Source organism: Phyllostomus discolor, chromosome 6, assembly GCF_004126475.2.
Source record: "Phyllostomus discolor isolate MPI-MPIP mPhyDis1 chromosome 6, mPhyDis1.pri.v3, whole genome shotgun sequence".
Lineage (NCBI taxonomy): Eukaryota > Metazoa > Chordata > Mammalia > Chiroptera > Phyllostomidae > Phyllostomus > Phyllostomus discolor.
In genome coordinates, this window is record NC_040908.2 from 12,318,426 (window position 1) to 12,346,319 (window position 27,894).

At 49.3% G+C, this 27,894-nt stretch overlaps 2 protein-coding genes across 13 annotated transcripts; one reads left to right on the forward strand and one right to left on the reverse strand.

The window, feature by feature from the left end:
• Positions 1 to 754: 754 nt before the first annotated feature.
• On the reverse strand, positions 755 to 16,850 carry LOC114500014 (WD repeat and coiled coil containing). 7 transcript variants are annotated; one of them, XM_036027709.1, is made up of 4 exons: positions 16,532 to 16,850; positions 9,222 to 11,076; positions 5,580 to 5,697; positions 755 to 4,396 (listed from the first exon to the last, which is right to left on the reverse strand). In XM_036027709.1, the coding sequence occupies exons 2-4, from the start codon at positions 11,055 to 11,057 to the stop codon at positions 4,170 to 4,172; spliced, it is 2,181 nt and encodes a 726-aa protein (XP_035883602.1). In that variant the 5' UTR covers positions 11,058 to 11,076; positions 16,532 to 16,850; the 3' UTR covers positions 755 to 4,169. The 7 variants fall into 7 exon arrangements, with proteins under 7 accessions (XP_035883602.1, XP_035883601.1, XP_028372383.1 ...); XM_036027708.1 differs by having other exon boundaries at positions 16,052 to 16,850; XM_028516582.2 differs by having other exon boundaries at positions 16,048 to 16,850.
• A 316-nt stretch (positions 16,851 to 17,166) lies between these two features.
• FKBP1B (FKBP prolyl isomerase 1B) lies at positions 17,167 to 27,363 on the forward strand. Of its 6 annotated transcripts, none has more exons than XM_036027715.1 (4): positions 17,167 to 17,187; positions 21,201 to 21,248; positions 25,353 to 25,465; positions 26,749 to 27,363. In XM_036027715.1, the coding sequence occupies exons 3-4, from the start codon at positions 25,355 to 25,357 to the stop codon at positions 26,875 to 26,877; spliced, it is 240 nt and encodes a 79-aa protein (XP_035883608.1). In that variant the 5' UTR covers positions 17,167 to 17,187; positions 21,201 to 21,248; positions 25,353 to 25,354; the 3' UTR covers positions 26,878 to 27,363. The 6 variants fall into 6 exon arrangements, with proteins under 6 accessions (XP_035883608.1, XP_035883607.1, XP_035883606.1 ...); XM_036027714.1 differs by lacking the exon at positions 17,167 to 17,187 and adding an exon at positions 17,311 to 17,425; XM_036027713.1 differs by lacking the exon at positions 17,167 to 17,187 and adding an exon at positions 17,625 to 17,825 and having other exon boundaries at positions 21,201 to 21,296; positions 26,704 to 26,885.
• The last annotated feature ends 531 nt before the right edge of the window (positions 27,364 to 27,894 follow it).

Here is a 27,894-nt window from a genome sequence, read left to right on the forward strand (position 1 = left end):
TTCACTTCCTGTCTTCTCCTTTGTTGCCCTGCAGTGGCCGCAGGCTCCCCAGGGCCCTGGGTCTCATTCACCATCACCACCTATACACCTCTCAGTTTCTAGCCTGGAGCAACCCGCTGACCTTCAGACCCACTGAGCCGAGACCAGGTGCCCACCTGTGTGTCGTTCAGGCGGCAGCCCAGGTCCACAGTGGAACTCACCACCACACCCCTGCCCCTGGTCTGCCTCTTGCGCGTTCGGTCAGCTGCGTCAGCATCGGTCTAGTCCCTAAAACCAAAACCGTGGTCTCAGTTTCCTCTCTGTTCGCTCCACCGCCCACCCCCATCCACACCGAGTGTGGATTAAGCAATAGAAAGAAAGGGCTGCAGCTTGTAGGTTACTCTCCGATGGCAGAAGTTATCTGACACTGGGCAGAAAGTTTAGAGCAGACATGAGTGGGTGTGGCTCAGAGCACACCCTGTGAACTGACACAGCTGCTCGCTGGGTGGCTGGGATGCGCACAGGTGTCTGTGTGTGACTATGGCCTCAGCTCGCTGGGCGCTGCCTTCTGTGTCTGCCGAGTGTCACTTAAGGACGAAACCGGTGCACAAGCAACAGGACATTCATGTTAGGCTCTAACTGTTCCCTCATACAGTGATTGTATCGGAACAAACTTTTTTTTAAAACAAGCATAACAGAATGGAGTATAGATGTGTGTGGGTGTAAACACACAGAAATCCTTCATGGTCCCACAAATATTATAAATATTTTTAAAAATTCCTACAAAGAAAATACCAGATCCAAAGGGTTTTTACCAACTTCCATCAAACTTTCAAACAACGATCATTCCTATCTTATGCAAACCCTTCCAGGGAATAAAAAAAGTCAACTCAAAAAAAAAAAAAAGAGAGAGAGAGAGAAAAGAAAAAGACACACTTTGCCACTCCTTACATCAGGCCAGAATAAGCTTGATACCAAAACGAGACAAGGACGGTAAAAAAGAAAGGAAATTCACAGGCCGATCTCACTCAGGAACACAAAAGCAAGAATCCTAAACAAAGTATCAGTGAACTGAGTCTAACAATGCCTAAAAAATAAATATACCATGAACATAGTGGGCTTATTCCAAGAATTCAAGGTTTAACATTAGAAAAATCTATCAAGATTTACCACATTGACAGATTAAAGGAGGAAAAAAGTATAATCTTCATACAGAAAGAATAATTTGATAAAAGTCTAATAGCCATTGAATAATAAAGGTATTTATAGAACAGAAAAATGTTTAAACTGAGAAAGGATGTCTACTAAAAATCTATCAGCAAGCATCATTCTTGACAGTGAGCCAGCCCCTTTAAAGTCAGGAACGCAGGAAGGTACCCGCTATCACTGCTTCTAGTCAGCGCTTTGTCGGGGGATCTAGCCAGTACAGTAAGACAATAGTATAAGAAAGAAAAAAACCAAAGTTGTCGTTATTTGTAAGTGATGACTGCCTGCAGACATTCCAAAAGAATCTCCAGATAAATCGTTAGAATTAATAAAAGCATAGCAAGGTAGTTGATATAAAATGAAAATGAACTGCATTTTAACATGCCAGCAACGGTTATAAAACATAATTTTTGAAACCTATCATTAACAGTAGCAACAAAAAAATACAAAGCATCTAGACATAAATGAACAAGATGTGGAAAGACTTCTGCTTTTGGGCATGCTGGGGTAGCAGAGACCAGACCTAGCCTCTTGACCGAAGCAGTAAGAAAAACTGGACAAAATCCATGGAGAAACCCTTGTCGAGACCCTGGGCCTCAGGCAGTGGAGGAGTCATCATCAGAGAGAGGGGACACGAACAAGGCGACTCTCACGACTGCCCTGGCCTTGTGAGGTCCCAGGTGACAGGGGAGAGACTCTCTGGGGCACAGAGGGCTCCCTGGGAGGAGTCTGGGGACCAAAACGGCCAGTTTGCAGGACAGGATGCTGCGGAGGAGCGAGCTGCACAGAGAGAAAACCGGGGAGCCCCACAGGCGGTCCCCCGTGAGTACCCAGTGGACTGCTGATACAACGAACGTGGGTGCGCTCTTCCTGGAGCACGCCCGCACGCCCTTTCCTCGGGTGTGTCCTCTGCTTCTTCTGTCCTAAGCTGTAAGCGTCCCAGTGAGACCTGCACCCAAGGGAACAATGGACAGCGGCAGCTGAGGAGTCACTGTGACCTTGACTCCCCAGCGAGTCCCGGCAGCCCAGCATGGCCCACGTCTTCCCTGTAACGTGTCTAGAGAGCCAAGGCAGAGCACTGCCCAGGCTCTCTCCCGAGGCGGCCTCCACCCTCGGCCCTCCCTCCCTTCGTTTCCCTGTCCCAGCCTTAGTAAGCGTCCTCCCCAAATCACCGGACTCCTGGTGTGAGGTCTTTCCTGCACAAAGTCAAGCACCCACGCCCGACCAGCTGGCCCAAGGCAGACCCACTCCGGCTAACCCCTTTCTGGTGCCACGGCCACCGGAAGAAGAGATACAGAGACGACATACACACACAGAAGTGCAAGGACATTTCTGTAGACCAGCGATAATCACACAGGAGACGCCACCAAACACTCACAGCAGGGTGGGCTGGCAGAGGGCAAAGGGGCGGAAACCGGGACAACTGTAATAGAGCAACAATAACATATTTAATAACATTCACAATAGCTGCATCAGCCACGAGTGATTTTATTGAACATACTCACAGGATTCTGACCAGTGAAATGCTGATTACGACATACACCTTGAGGCACCCGCCTTGACCTTGTTACGTCAGGGTCCCCAGCCCCCTCTTTGGTCTTCAGAGAAGTGCGCTTTCATCCCGCCCGGAAAACAGAAAACGGAGCCAGGCCTCAGACTGGTCCGGGCCGCTGCTCTCGGGCAGCCGATCCCAGACAAGCGGCCTCCACTTCCATTATCCCAGCAGCTCTCTAATGCACTTGAACCACAAAATGGGCCCTTGTTTCTGCCCTAGCCCAGCTCCATCTTCATCAGCTGCAACAGACAGGGGTCCCCAAAGGCACAAAATATTTCTTTCCAGATAATTTTAAAGGAAATGGAAAAAATGCCTGTGCACTAATGTAGCGTCTACGGCCAAAACCACTGACCTGCGGGTGCGCTCTGGCCGCACACCGGCCGTTTGCCGGGCTGCAAGGAACCACACTTGCAGCCGTGCCGGGGGGCGGGGAGCAGCTGTGCCTGTCTGAGGTCGGGGGTCAGGGCTCTCTCCGCTATCCTAAGCTGGCCCTTCGGCCTGTAGTGACAATAACCGGTACCGTTTAGACCTACCTCGGATTCAGTGAAATTTCCAACTGCCTGAAATACTTTCTCTCACAGACTCTATGCTGGTGTCTAAGACTTGAATGAAAGAAAAATACCGAAATTAAAGTGACAATTTAAGAATTGATGGGGAAAAACAGGACACTTTTATAATCCCCAAACTGGAAAAAAAACCCAAAACCCTCATGGAGAAAATCAGAAGTGGCAAGAACACAAAATCACACCTTAGACCTCCCCCGTGCTTGGCAGCGCACTAGCAACATCAGCACGAGCTGGAGTGGGGGGACTTGAGGGGCCCCTCACAATCTGCCCAGGGCCACTTTTGAAGAGCATCTGGACCTTAGTCAGCCAGAATGTTCTAAAGAAGCAGGAAGGCCATGTTTAAACTGCGGGAGGTCCAGCCAGCATCATGACTAGCTCCCGCCCCAGGGAGCCCTGGGGGCGAAGCCAGTGTGTTGTGTGTCTGTCTCCCTTGGAGCTCTGGCGACTCCTGCTGGTTCGGGGTGAAGCGGGCACCCCTCACCCTCCCCTGAGCCCCTAGAAAGGTCTGCAACAGTGCCGCGGCACCTTTTAAGTGCTTTGCTTCTGAGACAGCTCTGACCCAGCTTCGGGCAGGAGACAGAAAGCCTCCGAGACACCATAAAACACAATCCGTACGGCACCCTCGTACTGTCTCGTTCTGGGAACTCTGCCTTCAGACAAAACCGGTCGTGAACACGTGAACAAGCACTTTGGGAGCCATCTGCCCTGCCGCAGGGAGCCTGGGGGGCAGGGGGCAGCCGGCCAGGGCGAGTGCGTCACCTCAGAGCAGGGCGCAAATCCCGGCCGGGGAGAGTCCACAGTGGACACAGGTCTTCAAAGGTCTCATCCGAGAAGCGGCGCAGCGAATACTCTACAAACAAGGGTCAGGCCGTACTGCCCAAATGGTCAGAATAGCCAGTGGAATCCAAACTCTGGGCTTGAAGGTCCCTACAGACGTCGAGACAAGGGCCAGAATCCAGGCTCTGAGACAGAGAGTCTCTGAAGACGTCTGACCTGGAGCTGCCGTCGCGCACGATTACCTCCTGCGCGGCCGTGAAGGTCAACGGGATGAAGCCTTCGCTGTCGGCACAGAGCAGGATCCAGTGGGAGCCTGCCGGGCAAAACAACCACACGGGCACTTTAGGGCACTTGTCCCCTCGCTCAGGAAAACCAAGTACCACCCTGTGAGGGGAAGAACTGAGGAGCTGGTAACGCGAAACCTGATCCCCACGTGACTTTGCAGGGAATGGGGGACGGAGGGGCGAGTATGACAGAGGGCTGACGGCTGGCCGGCAGGAAGGGGGTGTTGACTCCGTGCAGTCAGGGAGCACGCATTTGCACGCATTTGCACTCAGGCTCGGCAGCTATCACTTGGTGCTGCACCTCTGAGCTCCTGTCCACACGCGCGGCATGTGCAGGGGTCGTGCGCGAGTGTCCCCATGTGCGACCCCATGTGCAGGGGTCGTGCGCGAGTGTCCCCGCCTTCCCTACCAGTCATGGACCAGTTTGTCCAGAAAATACATGAGGCTGGGAACAGCCACTCCTACGGAAGAACCTTCTCTACTCTTCGGACCCATTCCGACCTCTACACACCCAGGGAGGCTGAGGGACTGGGGCTGGACTAGACCGGCCCAGATAAACGACCCCCAGTGGTTTCTTCCAGGGTGACCGAGGGCCACCGGCACAGCACCTGCCTGGGCCTTCTCTGGTTCTTTCCAGTCTATCATGTCTTAACTTTTTTTTTAATCTTCACCTGAGGATATGTTTATTGATTTTTTAGAGAGAAGGGAAAGGGAGGCAGGGAGGGGGGGAGAGAGGAAAATATCAATTGGTTGCCTCCTGGACGCACCCTGACCAGGGATGGAATCAGCAACCCAGGTACGTGCCCTGACGAGGGATAGATCCTGCAACATTTTTGGTGTACAGGATGGCGCTTCAACCAAGAGAACCACCTGGCCAGGGCTCAAATCTGCTGTGTCTTAACTTTTTATTTTTTAGATTTCATTTATTTATTTTTAGAGAGAGGGGAAGGGAAGGAGAGAGAGGGAGAGAAACATGAGAAATTGTGATCAGTTGCCTCTCCCATGCCCCCTACTGGGGACCTGAAACTCAGGCATGTGCCCAGAATGGGAATCAAACCAGCAACCCTTTGATTCACAGTCTGGCACTCAATCCACTGAGCCACACCAGCCAGGGCAGTGCACGCCATTTTCATTGCCAGTGGAAGTTATTGTACAAAACAGACGGTGGAAAGAGGGGTTGTTGGGTAGGGTTAATTTCTCAATTTTACCTACCATGCAGCATTTCGACAAGAGAGAGGCCAAAAGTCTGCTGAATGGTACTGAGCCTTAGTTTGCCATTGCAGAGAAGCATGTCTCTTGTTTCAACCACGGGACCCACACAGTAAGGTTTCTTCAAACACAAGAACAAAAGTTGTTAAGCCAACTGCAGAAGCAATGGAGTTAACATTTCTTAAGAAGAGAAAGTGCAAATAGTTGTTTTAAATCCTTATCTATTACCACTATCAATCAGACTCGAGTTTTATATAAGGAGCTTTTTGCTGTGTTATTTAACACAACTAAAGGGCAGAACAGAGCACGGCCCCTGCTTTTTCCGGAGGACTACGCCTTCACCACCTGGAGCTGGCTGTCCCGGGACATGACTAGGAACACTGCAGGATGGTGAACGGCAGCCCAAGAGGCACAGTCCGACGGTGAGGGACAGGTGCGTGGCTATTCTGGGTGGAACTGAGAAACGTCACGCGTCCTGTAGTGGGGGAAAAGGCCACGAAGGACCACCCTCAGCGGCAGAGGAGCAGAGGGTGTGCATGAGTAAACTGGTCAAAATTCGCTCACCTTAGAAAAAGGACAGAGAAAAATGATTTTTAAATTTTAAAAAGTCTTAGTAAACATTAACTCATCTTTAAAAATGGTTTCAAATATCCCTATAGGAAGGAAATATTAAATATAGCTCTAATTTAAGATGTATTAAGAGTCCGAAGATATAATCATAGAACAGAGAATAAAAAAATATAACTTCCCTAATTACACACGATTTGAAACAATACCTTCAGGTAAGCATCTGAAGAGTTTTATCAGCAAGTTATGTGTCTGACTTATTTTGTACTTGAAATTATCACTGCTCCTTTTCCGACTGCTGAGAAACACAACTTCGGTGATGAAACACAAGCCGCCCATCTGTGAAGGACGAGCAACTCAAAGAGCACGTGTACTACTAACGCCTTAAAAGATGTCACGAACAAACCGGAAGGGCCAGAAGCGGCTCATCACTTATTTGAACTCTATGAAATGTTGCTTCGGAAATCACAGGGGAAACTCTTCCTTGTGTTTGATTATCTTTTTTCTTTTATGTTTCTCATTACAAAAGGAACCCATGCTCACTGTAGAAGAGTCAAACAAAACTTTGTAATGCAGAAAGTAAGGTGCCCCCCCAGTCTACCCTCTAGAGGCAATCACTGCTAACAGCTTGGTTGGATCAGTTCATTATAAACTGAGGAACTGAAGAATTAGAAAGGCAAAAAATCCCACATTTCCTTTACTGAAAAAATGCATAATTTCACATTTACAAATGTGTATAAAAGAAAAAGATATGTTATTATTTGAAAGAAAAAATACAGATGTACTTACAACTAACTCTATCTGTGATTTTTCTCTAAGGTTTGGATTATGGAGAATTTTTACTTTCAACATTAATTATTCCTATATTGGTTATATTTTTCCCCCTCAATAAGCATATATTACCTTTGTAATTAGGGGGAAGGAAAGTTCTGCATGCTCTCTAAAATCAATAAAAAAATGTAAAAGAACAAAATGAAATATAGCAAGAAAAGCTAGACTATTACATGCATATTAATTTCTACAATATCAAAAACTTCTTGTAAACTGGTAACCAATAGGAAAAAATGGGCAATAGGCGATTTATTTACTGGACGCCAAACATGAAGACATATTTACTCAAATTCACTAATAGTAAAGGATAAATAAGTTAATAACAGTGAAACAACACTTCACATTTATCAGATTCACAAGGATGTGAGGAAAAGGCTGCTGATGAGCCTGTGATGATACATTGTTAAGGACAAATCTTTGAAAGGCAATCTGGCAAATCCTTAAAAGGAGAAACACATATATTTGAACTGTACTTCGGTTCTGGGAACCAACCCAACAGAAATAAAAGTGCAAATACAAACGGATACATACAAGAAAATATTGCAGCACTACGTGGAGTAGGCAAGAGCTGAAAACAAAGTGAATGTCCATTCACCACGGGAACACCTGAGTAAGCAGCACACTCTCTGCATGAAGTCGAGAGTGCACCACGTGACCCCATTTTTGTAAAACAATAACCACCTCTGAACCTATATATATCTTGTACCTATATATTGGGTTGGCCATAAAGTCCATTACATTTTTTTCCATAAGATGGCTTTAGTAGTGCTTAGTTGTCTTCAACTACAGTCGAAACAATTTTGTTAGATTGTGACAGCTGTCACATCAACATGCATTAAAAAAACATCAAAATTGGTGAATTTTCATGCAGCCATTTTAATATAGAAGATGGAAGAAAATACACATTTTGGGCATATTATGCTTTATTATTTCAAGAAAGCTAAAAATGTAATAAAATGCAAAAAGCGATTTGTGCGGTGTATGGAGAAGGTGCAGTGACTGATCGAATGTGTCAAAGTGCTTTATGGCCTGGCTGGTGTGGCTCAGTGGACTGAATGCCGGCCTGTGAACCAAAGGGTCGCCGGTTCAATTCCCATCCAGGACATGTGCTTGGGTTTCAAGCCAGGTCCCCCGTTGGGAGTGTGCAAGAAGCAACCAGACACTGATGTCTCTCTCACTCACTTTCTCCCTTCCTTCCCCTTTCTCTAAAAATAAATACATACATTCTTTAAAAAAGATGTGGTTTGTACAGTTTCTTGGTACTACTGACATTTTGGTGAAAGATTCTTTGCTGTGGGCTCTCTTATGTATTAGAAGCAGCACCCCTGGCCTCTACCCACCAGAAACCAGCAGCAGCTTCTATTGGAATAGTGACATACTCAAAATATCCAAATCAATAAAGTTATTGGTGAAATGGAAAAAAGTGCTTTATTTTACGGAAAAGATGTAACAGACTTTTTGTCCAAACCAATATCTACGTACACGAAGGCCTGTGCAAGGTCGTAAGAGTGTGAAGTACACTACAGGAGGGTCCACATTAAGCTAATTAAAGAAGGAAGAGGCAGAGCTCTGTTCGATCAGGAAGGAAAGTGCTCATGATAAAATGATATGATGCTATTTCTGCAATGCTGTGTTAGCATGTGCACACATAAACAGATGCATTAAGAAAATTTAAATAACCCTGGTTGGTGTGGCTCAGCAGACTGAGTGCCGGCCTGAGAACCAAAAGGTCACCAGTTGGATTCCCTGCCAGGGCACACGCCTGGGTTGTGGGCCAGGTCCCCAGTGCGGGGAGGGTGAGAGGCAACCATATCTCTCACACACTGGTGTTTCTCTCCCTCTCTTTCTCACTCCCTTCCCCTCTCCCTAAAAAGTAAATAAATAAAATCTTTTAAAAAATTAAATAAATACAACCTGTCTTACAAATGAAAGAGGGTCTGCAGTATGTAAGAAAAAAGTTTCGCAATGAAGTAGCACAATTAAAAATATTTTTTTCTAAATATAAGTTGGCAGAACAAGCATAACCATTTGTGTATTTTGCATATGCACATGATAAAAATCAGTGTACAGTGGTATGTGTATCTCTACGGTTGGCAGGCAACCAACCTGTAAAGGAGTAACAATCTGCCTGTAATATAATATGCCCAGTTCAATTAGAACACCATCTTTCTCATCTACTACTTTTTCTGGCAGTAACCACTAGCTGCAGTTTTTATGTACAGTGCGGGCCCCTCAAGGAGAAATTACCTGGTAAAAGATGTGGACATAAGGCAGATCCCGAGAGAGTGGATACACTGGCGAGGATTTCTTTCCATTATGCAGGAAGGCTGTGAGTTCAGTAAGACACTGCTGTACTTCAACCAGTTTCCTAGACAGAACTTCCAGTTCCTTAGACGGCCGGTAAGTTTCCTCTTCCCGCTGTAGGTTCTTTCTTTGAGGAGCATTCAGAGGCGCTGGGGTGCTGGTGTGGTCTGGTGCGTTGCTGGGTCTGGGCAGGGTCTCAGACTCGTTGGCAGGCCCGGTGTCTGGAGTTCCCAGGGCTACGGAGCCATCGCCAGCGCTGGACGGAGGACTTCTGATTTCTTCAATAAGGGCGCTTCCGGGCCTTCCACCTCGACCACGGCTATCAGCGGTTAACAAGAGCCCTCTGTTTGGGGGACAAATATCTGGGGAAAGACTTTCCATCAGCTGTCTCCCCTCTGCCTTATTTAACAGAGAACTGAAAGTAGAGTAGCCACTCTGGTTTCCACTCTGTGTTATTGGAAATTTCTCTTCCAACACTACTTCTCTGACGATCAAGTGAATGACATACTCGTCAGACTTGGAAGGAGGAGGGAATGTCGGATCATTGGATTTTTGTTTTCCTACCAAAATTAGTAATAATTTATCTGTCAAGAAACATATGCCTTTTGGCCTTTCACTACTCTCTAACTGAATTTGCTCGATGTTTGGCATAAACGATGAAATGACAGAATAGATAAAAATTATATTACAAGTATTGGAAGCCACCGCCACAACCTGTGCTTTAATACTAAACGCGATTAGATCAGGAGCCAGGATGCCCGGGATGGGGACTCTTCTGGTCTGGGCGACCTCCTTCTCAAAAGTCACCAGGACCAAATGGGAGGAATCCAGGCCCGTTCCTGTCAAGTAGTCCTTTTTTCTTACACAAATTGGGGCATTACCTTCAGACTTCGATCTGTTGAAAACTATATGAGTTAGATCCAGAGGAGCTGACGAAGAAGGAGAAAAGGGAGACGCTGATGTGTCCAAATCTGTTTGAGAAGGGACGGCCCCCTTATCCACAGGGAACACGTCATCGATAACGGTGTCATCAGTCGGACAAGCGTCTTCCCTAGGAGGTGGACCGTCGAGTGCTTCAGATGCATGTAAGCCGCAAAGCTGACCCAGCGGCAGCTCAGTGGCCACGGCGACCTGGGAGTCGCCGGTGGCTCTGACGGAGCGCACAGAGCTGCCCACGTCCAGCACCGAGCAGGAGGAGCACCTGCGAAGAGTCTTCTGAGCACTGTCCCAAATGTAAGAATGCAGGCTGCTGCCCGCTGCCACCACCAGCCTCTGGCCGTCCTGGGTCCAACACGCACAGTGAACAGGGCCCTGGATGCTGCTGTCCGCTCTCACTCGGGAACTGTCACGGTGGACATCATGGAAAACGGAGACGTCCTGTGCGGTCAGCACAGTCAGGACAGCGCTCTGTGGGTGCCACACACAGCCCTGGGGAAGGACGGGGAGTGACTCTCTGATCTCACAGGTCTCAGACATCAGCCACTTGCCGGTCCCCACGGTACTGGGGCACAGCTGCCACACGGTGACATGCTGCGTGTGCTGGACAGCGAGCAGAGGGGGCATGTCAGCCGCACCGAGTGGGGCCCAGGACACCCCATACACATGTTCGAACTGTCCGATGACCTCTGAGTCCCCGAACTTGGCCTCTCCCCCCTGAAGCTGTACGTCAGTCAGGACCACCTGGTTCCCATTGGTCCAGACGAGGCCGTGAACTGGGTGTACTGCCTGATACAATGCATTCAGCCCAGTCCTGAGCAGCCTTCCTTTTCCCAACTCCATCCTTTCTGACGAAGGTTATCTGAAATAATTAAGAAGAAAAGCTACATACACCCTGAGAACATAATCAGACAAATCCAGAATGTAGGACAGGGTAACTGGCCGGCACTGTTCACAGGCCGACACCGTGAGGGACGAAAGGACAGGGGGACGTGGCGGGTTTGCAGGGACGACTGAGCCATGACAAGCAAATGCCACGTAGACACTTTGGGTCTTAAATGGAGGAAATAAAATTTTCTAGCAAAAAAAAAAATTGTAGAACCGGGGAAATTAGAATGTGGAATGGATACTAAAAGACACTGCAGAGTCCATCATTTTCGTAGGTGTGACCGTGGAACCGTGGTTATGGGCACGTCCCTACTGCTGAAATGTGCAGGACAAAGTGCTTGGGGACAAAATGTCCCACCGCCTGCAACTTGCTTCCAAATGTCTTAGAAAACAAACACACCGGCCTACAAAATTTTATGTATATATATACTGTATCTATATTTTAAAAGTATAAATATGCGGAGCTAAAACAAATGTAGCAAATGTTAGCAACTGCTGAGTCCAGACTGAGGCTATGGCAGTATTTACGGGCCTTTCAACTTTTAAGCTAGAAAATTTTCAAATTAAAAACTGAGAGTCTTCTTCACCATCTAATTTCTGTTTTCCTTTCACTGCCAAATTGATAACTGATATTCACAGCTCTGCCTTTATTAGCACTTATTTCCTCAACTCCCTTAAAAATAGCCTTCACTTCCAAACTGAAACAACACTCAAGTCACTCTTGCTATCTCTACTTTGTCATACTCAAATAGCACTTAATTTTCAGAATATTTTCACATTCCCCACTGCATTTTCTCCCTGCAACAATCCTTCACAAAAATGTAAAGTAGGTTATACAAGTATTACTTTCATTTTTTCATTAAGTTTTTTTCCAGACATTTAGATTACTAGGTACATGTTCACTGCAATGGAATTCAAACAAACCAGGAGTCTAAAGTAAAGCAAAATGTTTCCTTCTACCCCATGCCAACTCCTCTTTACCACCACCACCCCACCCCAGCCCGAATCTTTTTAAAAAAATATTTTATTTACTTATTTTTAGAGAGAGGGGGAGGGAGGAAGGGGGAGAAAAACATCCACATGCGAGAGATACATCGATCTGCTGAGTAGGTCAAGGCCCCAACTGGGGGACCAGCCCAAAACCCAGACATGTGCCCTGACGGGGAATCTAACTAGCAACCCCTCAGTTCACAGGCCGGCACTGCCCTCCAAATATTAAGTCCTTGATAAAAGCACTGTTCACAGCTTGATGTAGAGCCTTTGAAACTGTTAAAGAGCCCTACAAATATATATACAATATATGTATATGTAAAATATATATATATAACATTTCATATGTGCTAAGTTTTCTCTTTTAGACAAAAAATGGGGTGTAAGTCAGAGTTCCTGGTTACTAACAGCAGAAACCACTCAGGTGAACTTAAGGGGGAAAAGGCTCATGAACCAGGCTCAGAAAACAAGCAGGAACCAAATGAGGCCAGGTGCAATAAAACACAGCTGCCACTCTTTCCAAACAGCCGAGAATCGAACTTCCCTGCCCCTCCACGTGATGGCAATTGCTTAAGATTCAGAATGGGGGGATGCCTCCCACCAGCTGAGCTAAGTTCAGGTACCCTTCGCGCTGGCAGCCAGGACAGGGAGCCGGTTTCCCCACAAAGGCTTCTGTAATAGGGGATGGGCTGTGCCTCCCACCAAGACTCACACAAAGGGAGGTTCTTCCCGAATTACGAAGGGTTTTCAAAAAAACGCCCGATTACCATAGGGATCGTACCCTCATATTATTCACTACTTTATTCTACAGCATGGGCACCTTCCCAAGTCAGTAAAATAGACCTGCCTCAATATTTTACGCAGCAGCATTAGTAGCAGCAAGGTATTCCACAGTTTGCATGGACCATAATGCATTCAATGGCTCCCCTACAGATGGGAATTCAGCTTGTTTCCAATTTATCTGATTGTGGATAGAGCCGAAAAGTTTAGTCCTCAGTTCTCATCACTCTTCCCTCTTTCCCTTCCTTCCAATGTCACCTACTCTTATGTTTTAAATCATCATCTACATTTATTACTCTCAGATCTGCCTCTCCTGGCCTCTTTGCTGAGCTACAGTACTATTCAAATATATATGAGCTTTACATTATGGTCGATATTAGCCCTGCCTACATTCATTTCAAACTTGACCTACCTCTTTGCAAGCTTTGTTTCTGCTCTTAAGAGTCTTTTTCTACAAAGAACAGTCTGTTATGTTTCTGTGTATGCTGCCAGATTAAGTGGTTCTGCAGTGGCTTGCTAAATACAGACCTAAGTTCCCTGTCATTACCAATGACGAAAACTGCCACCTCTAACTCACTGGTCTTAATTACTATGTTGTCCCCTAATATCTATGTCGGTACTTTTAAAAGACTCTAATTGATAATAATGCACGGTATATTTTCCTGGGCAGAGAAAATTCCTAATGGACCAATTATATCAAAGGCAATTTATATGGTCATGTTTTAAGCCACGCAAGTGAGGCTAACATCATTGAGGCTATAATATGGCCAGGGGTAGCACAGGTTAAGTATTTGTGAATAAGGAAAAAAACACAAGGTTACTAAAGTTTTTAAAGAAGAATTAATTTCAATACTTTCATCTTCAGCAACAAGAGGAAATTTGGCATTACCATTCTCAAAAACCTAATGACAATCACAAAACTCCACTCCAGTGCTTTCTGCCCCACTGCTGGTCCAGGTCCTGACCACCTCTTCCTTTTTGGATGGGCGGGATGAGAGGTCCTTGGACGCCCGTCTGTCCTTTCCCCCAGAGCCTGGATACTCTGTGCGGTTGGACAGAACTACCTCTGAAAACAAACCACAGTTCTGGCCATTCTGTACTTCCGCTCAAAAACCTTTGATGGGTCTCCACAGTCCACATATACAAGTTATTTCAAATGTCTTAAGCAAGGCAGTTAAGGCCTTATACTACCTGATACTGATTTACCTTTCCAACCTTATCTCCTGATCATAAAGAGCCTGCTGAGGAATTTGGAGGAGCCAGTACACATTAATGTGGCAATGTGCAGGAGGGACTTAAGAAGAAAAGTGACAAGTTCAATAAGGCACCATGAAATCGTTTGAATGTCACAACGCAACCGTGAGCCAAGTTTGCAGCTACTTCGGTAGAGAAAGAGGGGCAAATTCGAGAGACATTTCTAAGGCTGATGGAATAGATAATGACATCAGGTAGGATATGTATGGTGAAAAAGAAAGAACTAAGGATAACACAAAGTTTTTGCCTGGGAAATTGTTAAACTATTAATCAGAGATACAGAAGGCAGCACATGCTTCAAAGGTTAAGAGGAGTGTGTAGGCGCTGGCCGGGTAGCTTGGTTGGTTACTGCTGTCCTGATACAGCAAGGCTGTGGGTTTGATTCTCAGTCAGGGCACATACAAGAAGCAACCAATGAATGCATAAGTAAGTGAACAACAAATCAATGTTTCTCTCTCTCTCTCTCTAAAATCAATTTTTTAAAAAAGGCTATTTAGAGTGCGATCAATTTTGCATTAGATGTACATCGTTTAAGATATTTATAGGGCAGCAATGTTCCTTAGGCAGTCAGAGATGAATTTGGAAGTTAAAGGCAGAGCAGTGAACAGCAGCCTCACTGTGAAAGATCCAAGAGCCCAGAGGACAAAGGTTGAAATGACCTTTAGGAGGTCACCAATTACTTGGTATCTTTTAAAACATTTATTTTTGCCTAAAGCTAACTGTATACTTGCTGGCCTCTCAACCCTTCAGACTATAAGATAACCGAAAGCCTTGGGTGTTTTAGGAAAAGCCCACTCTATTGGTTCAGGGGAGAGGTGGTCAGAACACCTGGTGCTCACTCTAGACCACTTATTTCTTCTGTTTTTAATCTTCTTTAAAGACAATTCCTGGTGAGAATCAAAGGGCTTGGGTGAATGGGAGCACTCCAATAGTTTAAACAGATACACACCCCCTCCAACTTGTTCTTCTAAGTTTATTGTGTTTCCACTTTAAAATAAGTTCAAGTTCCTTACACTTATTTTTTAAAAAATTAATATACCTTTCTTCTGCACATCCTGCACCCTTCCCCCTCTTCTTCCCTCAAGGCACATACCTTTGCTCTCTCTCCCACTCTCCCTGCTTCTCTCTCTCTTCCTCTCTCTCAAGCTCCAGGGGACCTGCTTTGGCCTCCACAACCTGTCTCCTGAGCCCACGCAGCCCAGCTGCCTCACGTTTTCTACGTCTGAGACTTTTAAAACAAACTTTCGCTTGTATTTGAAAAACTACATTAGCATATACAAAAGGTAAATCCACACCAAAAAAAAATCCATCCAAAGAAAATTATGATTACATACCTCTAAACACTTTTTCCCCATGCAGTTTTGGTTAAACTTTTTCAATCGTACCATACAATTCCGTATCACCATTTTTTTTTTCATTTAACATTATATGTTAGCATTTCTCCATATTATTTAAAAGTTTTGTAGGTGACTTTTAGAGACCACTTAATATTCACACTGTGAAACTGCCTAATTTTCCTTACTGCTGAGACGCCTGGTTGTAGCCAACTTTATCCTATTATAAATAACGCCGTTATAAAGGTCTCTATGCATAAAGCGTTTTCTTCATTTTGGATAGCTTCGTTCGTACATATTTTCAGAAGTGTCACTCTTGAGTTACAGGGAATATACTCTTGTTTAAACCCATTCCCGATCGTCCGCATCCGCTAAACAGCGCCCACGGGCCCCCCACAGTTCTTCCCACGCTGGCCGCACACCTGTTTGTCTTCCACCCTCCCCCCCCAAGGGCCGGCTCTCCGCCTCCCACCCCGCCCACCCACAGACTTCCTACACCCACCAGACTGGGCAACAATGGAGACAAAACACCTTTGGACTCACTGTCGCACAGAAAAATCAATATTCCCAGAGCCGCCCCAACTCACCCACTGCGGATTCGAAGTCCGGAGCGGGTACCGGAAGCTTCGATTCCACGTCTCTGATAGGTGAGCGATGGGCGGGAAAGCTCAGCAATACTGTCTGCCTATTGGTTTCTGCGTGTGTCACGTTAAGAGAGTGTCCTTCCCACCGGCTAATAAGCTCGGGCTTTGCCGCAACGATCTCTGGGAGTTGTAGTTTCAGTGACACTCCCGACCGTAAGCCACACGCAATTCCTCCCTCTGTTAAGAGGTTTAGCGTCTCCCCGCTTTTCTTACCCGTTCTCCTAGTCTAAGAAGTCCAGGAGCCCAAGAATCAATACAATTTCTTAACTTTTGCGGGTGAGGGGGGATGTGGAGTCTGGGATGGGAAAGAGTCGAGGACCTCTTTAAAATATGATAACATTTTCTCAGAAAAATACAAAATATTGTGCATTCCACTGAAGCCACTCCATGGATCTGTTCCAGTTACACACCCCTGTTCTACACGTACCCCAAAAGTGTCTGCCCGCGGCCACAGCCCATGGACTAGCAGTGCATCGCTACGTTTCTTTAGACCCCGTTACACTCCTGGGAGACTCGGAGCCACCCCCTGCCGCGGCCAGTGGGGAATTTCAGGCCCGGGCGCTCGCAGTACGGCTGGTCCGCATCTTTCTGGACGGCACAGCCAGCCCCCCTGCAGCAATGCTGGTGGCCTGGAGTCTCCCACCTGGTCACCTGGGAGCACGGGGAAGGACATCCTCAGGGCCCACTCCGGACACCTTTGCTCGGGCTTTTGTCCCCACACCTATCTTCCAGCTCCACTTGTTAGAATCATACCTTCACGCGATTTTTGGGACAACGTAGGGAGGAATGAGAAACAACATTTAAGGAAGAAATGCAAAGTCCCACTCATTGTTCAAGCAAATGTTACTTCTTTGGAAAACCTTACTAGACTCCTGGATCTCTGTTGCGTGGCGGAGGAACACAAGGCCGAACCCATTCAGCCACCCCACAGCACGAACCCCTCCACGCAGGAGCTGTGGATTTACACCCCAGATTTACTTCCTCGAAGGCAGCGACTCTGTCTCCATTCAATCGTTTTTCCTTGATGTTACTGCCTTGAAAGGTGGGCATCCACCTGAGCGTGGGGCAGAGCGACCTGGGATGGTGAGTAGGGGCTTAGAGTGGGTGCAGAAGGGTCGGTAATGAACCTTGCCCCTCTCCCTCCCTAGCCTCCCGCTTGCTTCTGCAGACCCAGCAGCCCAGCTCTGCAGGTCGGGTCTCCGGCGCTTCCAGACAGTCTGAGCCTCCTGTCAATCAATGAGCGCGTCTAGTTAGAGCGCCGCTGTAGTTGCTGGCCTTCCCCGGTCTGTGGGCTCGAGTGGATTCCCCGGAGCAGTTAAACGTGTGTTGGACGGAGGGATGGAGGGAAGGATGGACGGGTGAGTGGGTGGAGGCGAGGAAGACTGCACGGCTCCCTCAGCATCCTCCCCAGCCGGCGGGTCCCTGGTTGCTAGCCCGCTCCGGCGGGTCCCGCTCCTTTCTCCCGAGCTCCGCCCCGGCCGACCCCACCTTTCCGCGCCGCTCCGCCCCGCCGCCCCCTTCCCCGCGGCCCCTCCCCGCGCAGGTCCCGGCCGCCGCCGCACCTCCTCCGGCTCTGCAGTGGCGGTGGGGAGGCGAGTCGGAGCGCCATCCGGGCCGGGGCCGGAGCGGAGCCGGGGTCGGGGCTGCAGCAGGGACCCTCGGAGGCGGGGCCAGTGGGATCGCGATGGGCGTGGAGATCGAGACCATCTCCCCGGGAGACGGTACCGGGCGCGGAGCTGGGGGACGAGGACGGGTCCCGAGGCGGAGCTGGGCGGGTGGGGGTCTGATTCGGGGGGGTGGCGCGGAGGGTGCCGGAACCTGCGGACGGCCTAGGCTGGCGGCACGGAGGAGACCCCAGACTGGATCGCTGGAGGTCTCAGAGACGATCCTTGCTGTCCGTTCCGCGCCGGCTCACCTACCGGCGCGCAGGCGGCGGCCGGGAGGCGGGGGTCTGCGGCCCGCCTTCGCCCCGGAGGCCGCAGGCTGCCGTGGCTGGAACCGCTCGGTTATCCGCCACTACTGGTTTCCCGGGGCCAGGTTTTAGCCCCGCTTTTCCTGCCCTGCTGGGCGAGCCCTGGAAAGAGGGGAAAGGACGTGCTTGGGGGGGCGGGGGGGAGCTCTTCCGCCCAGACAGCCCCTTCTAACGTGGCCCCCGCCCGGCGCGCGCCGGCCGGTGAGGCGCTGTAAGGACCCAGCGGGTCTGGGCAGGGATCTGCCCTCCCCCGCCCCGCATCTCGCTGTATCCTCCTGGCCCCACGCAGCCTCTCTGGCCATCCCGTCCGCTCGCCTGGCTGTCAGTATCGCCTGCAAACCGATGGCCTTCAAACTTCAGCCTCCAGCCCAGACCTCCGGTCTGAGTTCTGGGTGGTCCATTTATCCAGCCGCGGCTAAACCCCTGCCCGGGCGCCGACACCCCAAAGCCTGCAAGTCCACAACAGAACTTGCTCCCCTCTGTGTTCCTTGTTCTCTGCCTCTTGGGCTAGCGCCACTTCTTTCCCAAGCCAGGCGTCCCAGGCGTCGCCCTTGCATAGCTGGCCCTGGACGTGCGAGGAGTAGCTAGCTGTCTCTATTTCTTATCACACACACACACACACACACCTTAATTCAGACTGGCACCCCCACTTCCGCAGGAGTTGGCAGGCAAACTTTATGCCGGACATGACTGACCCCCTGACCCCACCCCAGGAGACTGGAGGACCTCTTGGTTCTAGGCCATCTATCTCCCTATTGAAAACCAGTGGTCCCTAAAGTCCCCAGCTTTACCCAGGTTTGCCCGTGGCTGCAGCTTCTCTGCCCACGATGAGAACCCTGGTGCTGGCTCCCTGAGGCACGTCCCTGAGGCCTTGTCACCTACCTCCAGGGCACTGCCCCAGAGCTCTGCCAGGGGGCTGGAGAGCTGTCTCCCTTCCCTGGCTCAAAGGCGCTTTTAGAGTTTTCTCTCCTCATCCTCTGTCTCTGTCCTGGGATGAGGGGCATTTTGGCCCAAGGAGAATTAGAATTTTAGGGAAAACCTGGAGGAGCCCTGGCCATCTGCTTCCAGCCCAGTTTAATACCCTGACTCAAGGAAGCACACATGGGCCAGACAGCCAATGCCAGAACCTAGAGGGGGAATATGCCAATCAGTATTTCGGCACGTGTGCTCAGGTGCCGGGGATGCCTGTCTTGGTTAAGCCCCACACCAAGTCCTGTCAGGTCCTCCTGCTGAGTATCTCTGGGCTCTGTCCCCTGCCGTGGCTCAGCCACCATCACCTCTCACCTGGATTTCTGCACAGTCTCTAAACTGGTCTTCCCACCTCCGGTCCTACCTCCCTGCCCTCCGTCTGGCCTCCCACCTCATTCCTATTCATTTTTTATACCACAGCCTGGGGACTCTTTCAACTGCCTTTTTAACCCTGTCCCTCCCCAGGCATAAAATAGTTTAGTGAATCTTCCAGCTCCTCCTCCAGACAGATGGTGAGATAACCTATTCTTACCTTCCACACTAGAGTCTCGTCTCTCCTTATCAGTCCCTACCCCCACTACCAACTTTTCCCCCAGTTTTAGCGAGCTGCCTGAAAGTTGTTAAACACACCCGTCATTCAGCAAATATTTACTGAGTATGTACTGTGTGCTGGGCCCTGGGGTTACAGCAGTGAAGCAGACGGCGGGACTCCTGCTGTGCTTGACTCGAGGCCTTTGACCGTGGTTTTCACCTTTCCCAAAGTATCTCCCTTTACTGCCCCTGGCAAACTACGCATCTCTTAAGACTGCAGTTTAACCGTGCTCTCCTGTCCGATGCGTTGCCTGACACCCGCAGTCGGTTGCTCCCCTCTGTGGGTTCGAGTAGGGTCCTCTAAATGTTGGCTCGCAGTTAGCCCGCCCAAGGCATTGTTACCCAGCCCGAGGCTTTAAATTCCACCCAAATCGATACCTTGAGCGCAGACTCTCCATCTGCCTACTTGCAGTATAAACTCAAATGTCTAATAGGCATCTCGAGATTGCCACCCGCACAGATCTCTCCTCCCCCGTCTTCCCCATCTCAGGAATTCACTCCACCATCCCCTCCTCCTGGACCCCATCTCCACGCCATTAGCATGCCCTGTGAGCTCCGCTTCCAGAATATATCTCCCATCTCTTTGGCTCTCTCCTCTGCTGCCACCAAGTTAATTCAAGCCATCATTGATTTCCTGTCTGGATTACTGCAACAGGCGCCCAACTGTCTACCCTACACACAGCAGCCAGAGTGATCTTATAAAATCTTAATTCAGATTAGGTCATTCTTTCTTAAAACCTTCCAGAGGCTTCCTGTTGCACTTAGAGTGAAATCCAGCTCTGCGGGGCCTGGCTTGGTCCAGCTCCTTCCCGCCCGTCTCTTCCTCCCGCTCTTCTTTCCCAACTCCCGGCCTGGCCTTCGTGCTAAGCTGCACGTGCACCAGTCCCTTCCCGCCTCACAGTCTGTGCACTTGCCGACCCCTCCTCCTCCACAGGTCTCAGCTCTGAGAGGCCACCCTGGACCGCCCTGTCTAAAGCGGCCTGCCCACTGCATCTCTCTTTAATTCATCTTTGGAGAACTTATCACAACGATCATTACCTTGTTCATTTGCAAGTTGTTTGTCTTCCTCCACTAGAACGTTAACTCCAAAAGAGCGGCATCTTGCCTGTGTGGTCTCTGCTGTACCCCCCAAACCAGGCCCAGGCCTCACACACAGTAGGTGATCAATAAATGTTTGTGAATGACCGTGTTTATGCATCTCTCATCGCAGCATCACCCTACGTTAGCATCTATTATTTACGTGTTGCTCTGTGTCCCTGGAATCTAGTCCAGGCCTGGCACATAGGAGGCTGTCAGTGGGTGTTTGGGAAATGGATGAGGGAGAGTAAAAGGAGCAACCAAAGAAAGGAAAAGAACCAGGAAAGAGTGGAGTTGAGGAACCCAAGGAAATAAAGTCAAACCAGAGAGGTGAAGGAACTTATCTGGCTTATACAAGGCACTCAGTCAGAACCAGAACCCCGGGCATCTTCCCAGCGTGGAGGGCAAGGTGGGCCACTCACACCTGACTGTCCCAGGTGACTTTCTAATACCTTATTTGTTCCTCTGCCCTCATGTCTCTTTGCAGGAAGAACATTCCCCAAGAAGGGCCAGACGTGTGTGGTGCACTACACAGGTAGGCTTTGCCCCACCCCCAGCCCTCATCAGACCTGCCCCTCCCAAGGTAGGTCTCTCCCCTGACACTCCTCTCCAGAGACATCGGCTCCCCTGCATCAGGCCCAAAGCCCAAGGCAACCGGATCTGCCTCTGGCCAGCCATCCCCCACTTCTCCCAGCCAGCCTTGCGGGAATGAGGAAGGGGCTGCAAGGTTAACCCCTCCCCACTAACACCAGCAAGAGTGCCTCTGGCAGAGCCAAACCCCTTCATTGCTCTCACTTCTGCGTGGGCGGAGTGGAGCCCTGCAGTCCGGGTTCTGCCTGGTATTTGGAAATCCCTTCTTGCAGCTTGGAGAGCCCTGACTATGCTGGCAGACTCCCTTTTCGCCCTACAGTGTTGTTAGAGAAGAGGAGAGTGGCTTCCTCAGAACTTCCTTTCTTTATTCAGGAATAGGCTGTTGAATCCAGCCTACAGTGATGGAGCCTGTACTGGGCGCAAGATGCTGTGTGGGGCACTGCTGGGGGCGCAGGGATGAAAAGGGAGAATTCCCACTTCTTTGGGGATGTGGGGGGTGGGTGGGAGAGGGCAGACAAGTCATCCAGAGGCTCTGGCGCGGTGTGAGGGGTGGGCAACGGCGGTGCTGTGGGAGCCTGGGAGGGTGCTGCGTCTCTGCCGACCTCTCTTGGAGGAGCTGTATCGGAAGGAAGGCCAGGTGGGCAGAGGATCATTCTAGATGGAGTTCTTGAGGACTGCTGGCAGGAATATCACAAGCAGGTGTTTGTTCCAAGGGGGGTGAGTGGTCTGCCTTGTGACCTGCTTCCCGATGTGGCAAACCTGCTGACAGCCACCTAGCAGGCAGCAGGGCCAGTTGAATTCCCAGGACCTATTGAGACGGGGCCATTTTTAGCGCTCTCTGGACCAGTGTGAAGTGCCAGGTTAATTCTAGGCAGATCGTGTGGGTATTTTTCTCAGCTGCTGGGTTGCTGGTCGCTGACGTCAGTGGGCTGGAGCTGTGCTTTATCTCCCGGTGATGTGGCCTAATTACCATGAGTCTTCTGGGGCCTCTGACCTGTGTAATTGATTTATCTGCTCTACATGTTGCAGACAGATCTGTACTTATCAAGTTACTGAAACCACAACATCCTTCTGAAAAGACTTTTCACAATACATGCAGAGAGCAGGCAACACGCATCAAACGCTAACGTCACGGGCGGCTCTGGTTTGCAGGGGGGCTGTCTCATCAGACGCAGCACAAGACTATACGGGACTTTTGGGTAAACTTTTTTATTACATATAAACGCAGTGGAGAACATACACCTAAGACAAACAGCTCCATGAAATTTTTCACAGTGGTCACACTTAGGTGCCCACCACCCAGAAGAACATATGCATTTCCTGCGCCCCCAGGAGTCCCCCCTTCTTCCTCCCAGGTACCACACCTCCTGAAGGTCACCTGCATTCTGACTTCTGTCCCATGGGTTGTTTCTGCCTGGTTTTGAACCTCACGGAAATAGAATCATAGAGCGTGTACTCGTCTGTGCTTGGCTTATCTCACTCAGTGTTAGGTCTGTGAGATTTATCCAGAGTGGTTGTTCTTTTTTTATTCTTATACAGGTCACTCTATGAATATACTACAAGTCATCCTTTGTACAGCTGATGACCATTTGGGTTGTTTATGGTTTCGGTTATCATGAGTCGTCTTGATTTGAAGAGTCTCGTTGGTGTCTCCTGGTGCACGTCTGTACCCATTGCGGCAGGGGCTGTGCCCGGAAGCAGAATTGTTAGGGCACGGGGTTCTACCTGCTCAGCTTCACCGGACACTGCAAATAGCTTTCCAAAGTAGCTGTGCCAATTTCCCCTTCCACCTGGGGTGTGTGAATTCCAGCTCCGCTACATCCCTATTAACGCTTGGTTTTATCAAGCTCTGTTTTGTTTTTAGTCCACTCTGGGTGTGTCTCATTGTGGTTTTGAATTGCATTGTCCTGAAGACTCATGAACTCGAGTAGCTTTTCATGTGCTTATTGGCCGTTTGAATGTCCTCTTTAGTCTGCTCAAATTTTGCCCATTACAAAAATTCGCTGTCTTTTGATTTACAGGAATTTGTATGTATGCTAGACATTCCCTTTGTTGGTTATACCTGTTTCAAACCTCTCCCAGGCTATGGCTTGTCATTTTACTTTATTGTTGTCATATTTTTAACAGAATGTCTTAATTTTCATGAAGTCCTCCGTGTCAATCTTTTCCTTTATAGTTAGTCCTTTTTTGTGTTCAGAAATCTCTGTCTACCCCCAGGTCATGGAGATATTCTTCTACTTATTATGCTGTAGATGCTTTAATATTTTATCTTTCATATTTAGGTCTGATTCATCTGGAATTGATTTTTGTGTGAGGAAGTAGGCGTCAATGTTTATCCTCCCCCCCCATATGGATTTACAGTTAATACAGCAACATTATTTTTTTTAAAAAACCACCCTTTCTCCCTGACCAGCCTGGCTGGGTGTCATTCCACAAAGTGAAAGGTTTCCAGCTCAACTCCGGCCAGGGCACGTGCCTGGGTGGCGTGTTTGGTCCCACCTCAGGGTGCATGCGAGAAGCCACCGATCAATATGTGTATCCTCTCTCACATGTATGCATTTGTCCAAGTGTGTGTCCATGTGAATATATATAGATCTGTGTATGTAAATATTTTCTTACCATCTGCTTGGCCAGCAGGAGTTTTCTTCTGAGTGCCTGTGCATACATGCACGTGAGCACACTGAGTATCTTATCTCTGTGTATCTGAACATCTTAGCTACCTGTGCATCATGAACTCATATTTGATCTCCTTAGTGTCCTTCTATGTAGCCATGGGTGTTTTCCTCCTTTGTCTGATTTCGTGCCCAAGGCAAGAGCCCAATTTATTCTGCACAGAAAGTAGGTAGTAAGACTGTCCCTTGTGTACAGCTGTAGGAATTAGGAAGAGGAATCCTAGATGCTCAGATACTAAGCTGGGCTGGACCTCCTATGTTAAACATGGCAAAGCTGAGACCATGGGAAAGGCAGTAACTTCACACAATGAGTTAGTGCCAGGGTGAAGTCCTAATCTAGTCTCTGTGTGTACAGGACAGGTCTTTCTTGGGTCCTCTGTTGCCTTTTGTTGTGGTCCAGGGGCTGCAGGAAGGAGTCTTTCTTGTATCACCATCATTTGCAGAAGGTCTGATCTTTGAGTCCCTCACCAGTGAGAATAGAAGAGTGGCTCTCGGGCCTTAGGCAGCTGGACTGAGATGTGTACCAGGGATAACAAGGCAGGTACAGCTGGAGGGAAGGGATGCTCCAAACTGCTGAGGACAGCATCTGGGGTGGTCAGGGTCAAAAAGTCCTATTTGTTAGGTCCTTGAGGCCACCACTGATTGGCTGGGTCACCTTATACTCTTCACTGTGACCTTTGGGTTTTTCATGTTGGGCGGACCTTGGAAAAACTAGGTGAGGATTCAACCTGAGGGGAAATGCCTGGGGATACATGTTCAGGATGAGGAAGCAGCCCCCCCAAAGTTGTAAAGCCCAGATGTATTTAAGAAAGGTGTGACCTGAGTAGGACATGATGGGGGGGGGGGGGGGCGGTGCGCAGGAGAGGGCTCGGAGGGAAGGGAAGGAAGGGAAGAGCAGAGAGAGGGTTATCAGGCAGGCAGGCAACAGCCAGATCTTGAAGTGCCTCTATGCCATACGGAACTTTGGAGTCTGCCATGGGGAGCTGTTGAAGTGTTTGAAGCAAGGGAGTGCTGTGATTGAATATGGGTTTTAAAAACAATCACTTGCAGAGCAGTGTGGAGAAAGGACAGGAGTAAGAGTGGAGCAGAGAGCGGTCAGAGGTGGTTCGTCTCCCACTGGAGACACGGTGGTGGCTTGGTGAGGCCTCAGGATGGTGGGGACCGAAAGGGAGATCGGTGGTTCTGAAGATATGTAGGCCTTGCGGAGGGGCTGTATGTGGGGGTCAGGCAGAGGGAAGAGCCCACGTCCCCTTGGGCAGCAGGACCGAAGATGGGGAAGATCGGAAAAGGAGTTTGTACGGAATAGGAACTCCGTTTGAGATGTGCCGATGGACCCACGACCACAGCCCTTTCCCACCTTCTTCTTGCTTCCACAGGAATGCTCCAGAATGGGAAGAAATTCGATTCATCCAGAGACAGAAACAAACCTTTCAAGTTCAGAATTGGCAAACAGGAAGTCATCAAGGGTTTTGAAGAGGGTGCAGCTCAGGTAGGATGAAGTCCCTGTTATGGGGGGTCTGGGTGCAACACCCTGCCCCGCACCCGGTCACAGACCACTGCTGCTTTGACTCTGCTGCCAGGGCATGGCCACACCATCTAGTCTCAGGCCTGGCTTTGGGTCCCCGCCCCTTTTGTTGCCAGCATGACTCCTTTGTCACCGGGGCTCTCATCTCAAGTTCATCTCCCCAGGTTTGCGCAGCACTGGCTGGGGAGGCTCGTGGGCAACCAGCCGTCCCTGACTGAGGCAGCAGAAGTGTTGGGGTCGGGTAGGCCAAGGTGGGGTTTCTTTGCAACTTAAAAAAAAATGATTTGACTTGCAAAAATATTGCAGGAATAGTAGAGTTCCCATATGTTCTTTACCCAGCTTCCCCAAATGTTAACATTTTACATAATCATAGTACAATGATAAACGCCAGGACATTAACATAGATACAATACTATTAACTGATCCATTTACATTTTTTTAAAGATTTAATTTATTTATTTTTAGGGAGGGAAGCGGGGAGAGAGAGAGAGAGAGAGAGAAAGAAACAGAAACATCAATGTGCGGTTGCTGTGGGTTATGGTCTGCAACCCAGGAATGTACCCTGGCTGGGAATCGAACCTGGGACACTTTGGTTCCCAGCCTGCGCTTAATCCACTGAGCTACACCAGCCAGGGCTTCCATTTACATTTTTGAGTCAGATATTCAAAATTGAAAAATCATTTATGCCAGTTCCCTCCCCTGCCCCCTCCAGTCTCACGAAGGCCAGGCTGGTTCTCCATGACGGCCGTGGCGAGCCCCCTTGGTCCAGGGTCAGGGCACTCCATCTAGTGGTCCTTCCAGCCCTCGCCACCTTGCTGTGGCTCGTCTCCAATGCACTCCCCTGATGAGCTGCACTGTCACCTACTGGATCGTGTGCCTGTGTACGTGCTCTTCAGACACCCTCCTTCGGTTTCTTGGAAGAGGGCAAGGAGCGACTGTAAATGAGGAGAAGTGTTTGAGCCACACAACAATGGAACAGGCAGCAGTGTTCGTTGGATGGATGCAGGAACTTGAGACTGCTTTGTGGCAGGAACTGTCCCACAGTCAGGTTTCTGCCGTTCTGAGGCAGGATCCGCACCGGTCACAGCTCTTAGCACAGCTTCGGTGTGCCAGGTATACAATGCACCTCGGGTTGGCAGGGTTGCCATGGGGATGGTTTAAGGAAATGCCATAGTTACCTTACCTTTTTCTTTTAAATCAAGCTGGGTCCTCTCTCTCCTCTCCCCATCTGCCCCCATCCCTGCTAGATGAGCTTGGGGCAGAGGGCGAAGCTGACCTGCACCCCTGATGTGGCGTACGGAGCCACGGGCCACCCCGGCGTCATCCCTCCCAACGCCACCCTCATCTTTGATGTGGAGCTGCTCAACCTCGAGTGAAGGCAGGAAGGAACTGGCGGCGGCTGCAAGACGGCGGCTGCTCCCCTCCTAGCCCGCTCTGCCACTGGGACGGCTCCGCCCGCTCGGGGCTCTTGATCAGTGCGCTCCCCTCACCGCCCCACGACACGATCCGTTCTCTCTGCCCAGCTCGCTCGCTCTCTGTGTTGGTCACTGTTCACGTGCATCTTTGCTTGAGGAAACTTTGGTTGCGATCGCAACATTTCGGGTTGTGCATCTTGCGTGTGCATGTAGTAGCCATTCCTGATCGCCGAACACGGATTTCTTGTTCGCACAATCGACACTGCCTTACCTTCACTGAAGCCAGACACACGAGGTGCTCAGACACGAGACGTACGCACGAGGTGTGCACGGGGGACTCGGGCCAGTTACCTTTGCTGCCACGTCCTCTCTCGGAAACCGTTGGCTGCTGACTTACGAGATGTCCTCTTTGGAAATGACACGTAAAATAAAGGCTCTGTGCTTGATGGGTTCCGGTCCGTCCTTGCTGCAGGTAGGGAGTGCTTTAAGGACCACGTAAGCCAGTCACCCTTGGGAAAAAGGAGGGGAGAGGAGCCTTCCGAGTAGCCAGGGGAGTGATAATAAATACCATAATTCCAATGTGAGTGCTATGCATGCTGGGCCTTGTTGTTTTTAAAATAAAATTACCACCAACCGTCTAAGCAGCCCTGTGAAGAGGGCGTTATTTGCCACTCATCGCACAGGCTCAAGTCTTCTCCAAATAACGGACGGAAGAGACCGTGTTCAAAGCCCTCAGCCCATGGGGCGTTGAGAGCACTGTGGTCTCGTGACCTGTAGCTGGTTGGACTTAAAGGGCTTAGCCACCCTCACCCCAACGGGAAGGAGCTTAGTGCGTCTGTAACAAATGAAGGCACAGCGGCCTGAGAACCAAAGGCTAATGCATAATGCACACTGGGAAGTTACTTTCCAAAAGGCTAGGATTCTGAGCTTGTCTTCACATTAACTGCCTAGCAGCATCGAGATCCACTCTAACTTACA

What these genes read in the sequence shown, in the direction of transcription:
- LOC114500014 (XM_036027709.1), bottom strand. Translation starts at nt 11,057, where the DNA reads ATGGAGTTGGGAAAAGGAAGGCTGCTCAGGACTGGGCTGAATGCATTG. An exon ending in ATGTCCACATCTTTTACCAG is followed by an intron (nt 5,698 to 9,221) that starts GTAATTTCTCCT and finishes TTGTGTTTGAAG; the next exon opens with AAACCTTACTGTGTGGGTCC. An exon ending in TCTTGTCGAAATGCTGCATG is followed by an intron (nt 4,397 to 5,579) that starts GTAGGTAAAATT and finishes TTTGCCCGGCAG; the next exon opens with GCTCCCACTGGATCCTGCTC.
- FKBP1B (XM_036027712.1), top strand. Translation starts at nt 17,789, where the DNA reads ATGGGCGTGGAGATCGAGACCATCTCCCCGGGAGACG. An exon ending in TCAGACCTGCCCCTCCCAAG is followed by an intron (nt 21,297 to 25,352) that starts GTAGGTCTCTCC and finishes TTGCTTCCACAG; the next exon opens with GAATGCTCCAGAATGGGAAG. An exon ending in TTGAAGAGGGTGCAGCTCAG is followed by an intron (nt 25,466 to 26,748) that starts GTAGGATGAAGT and finishes CATCCCTGCTAG; the next exon opens with ATGAGCTTGGGGCAGAGGGC.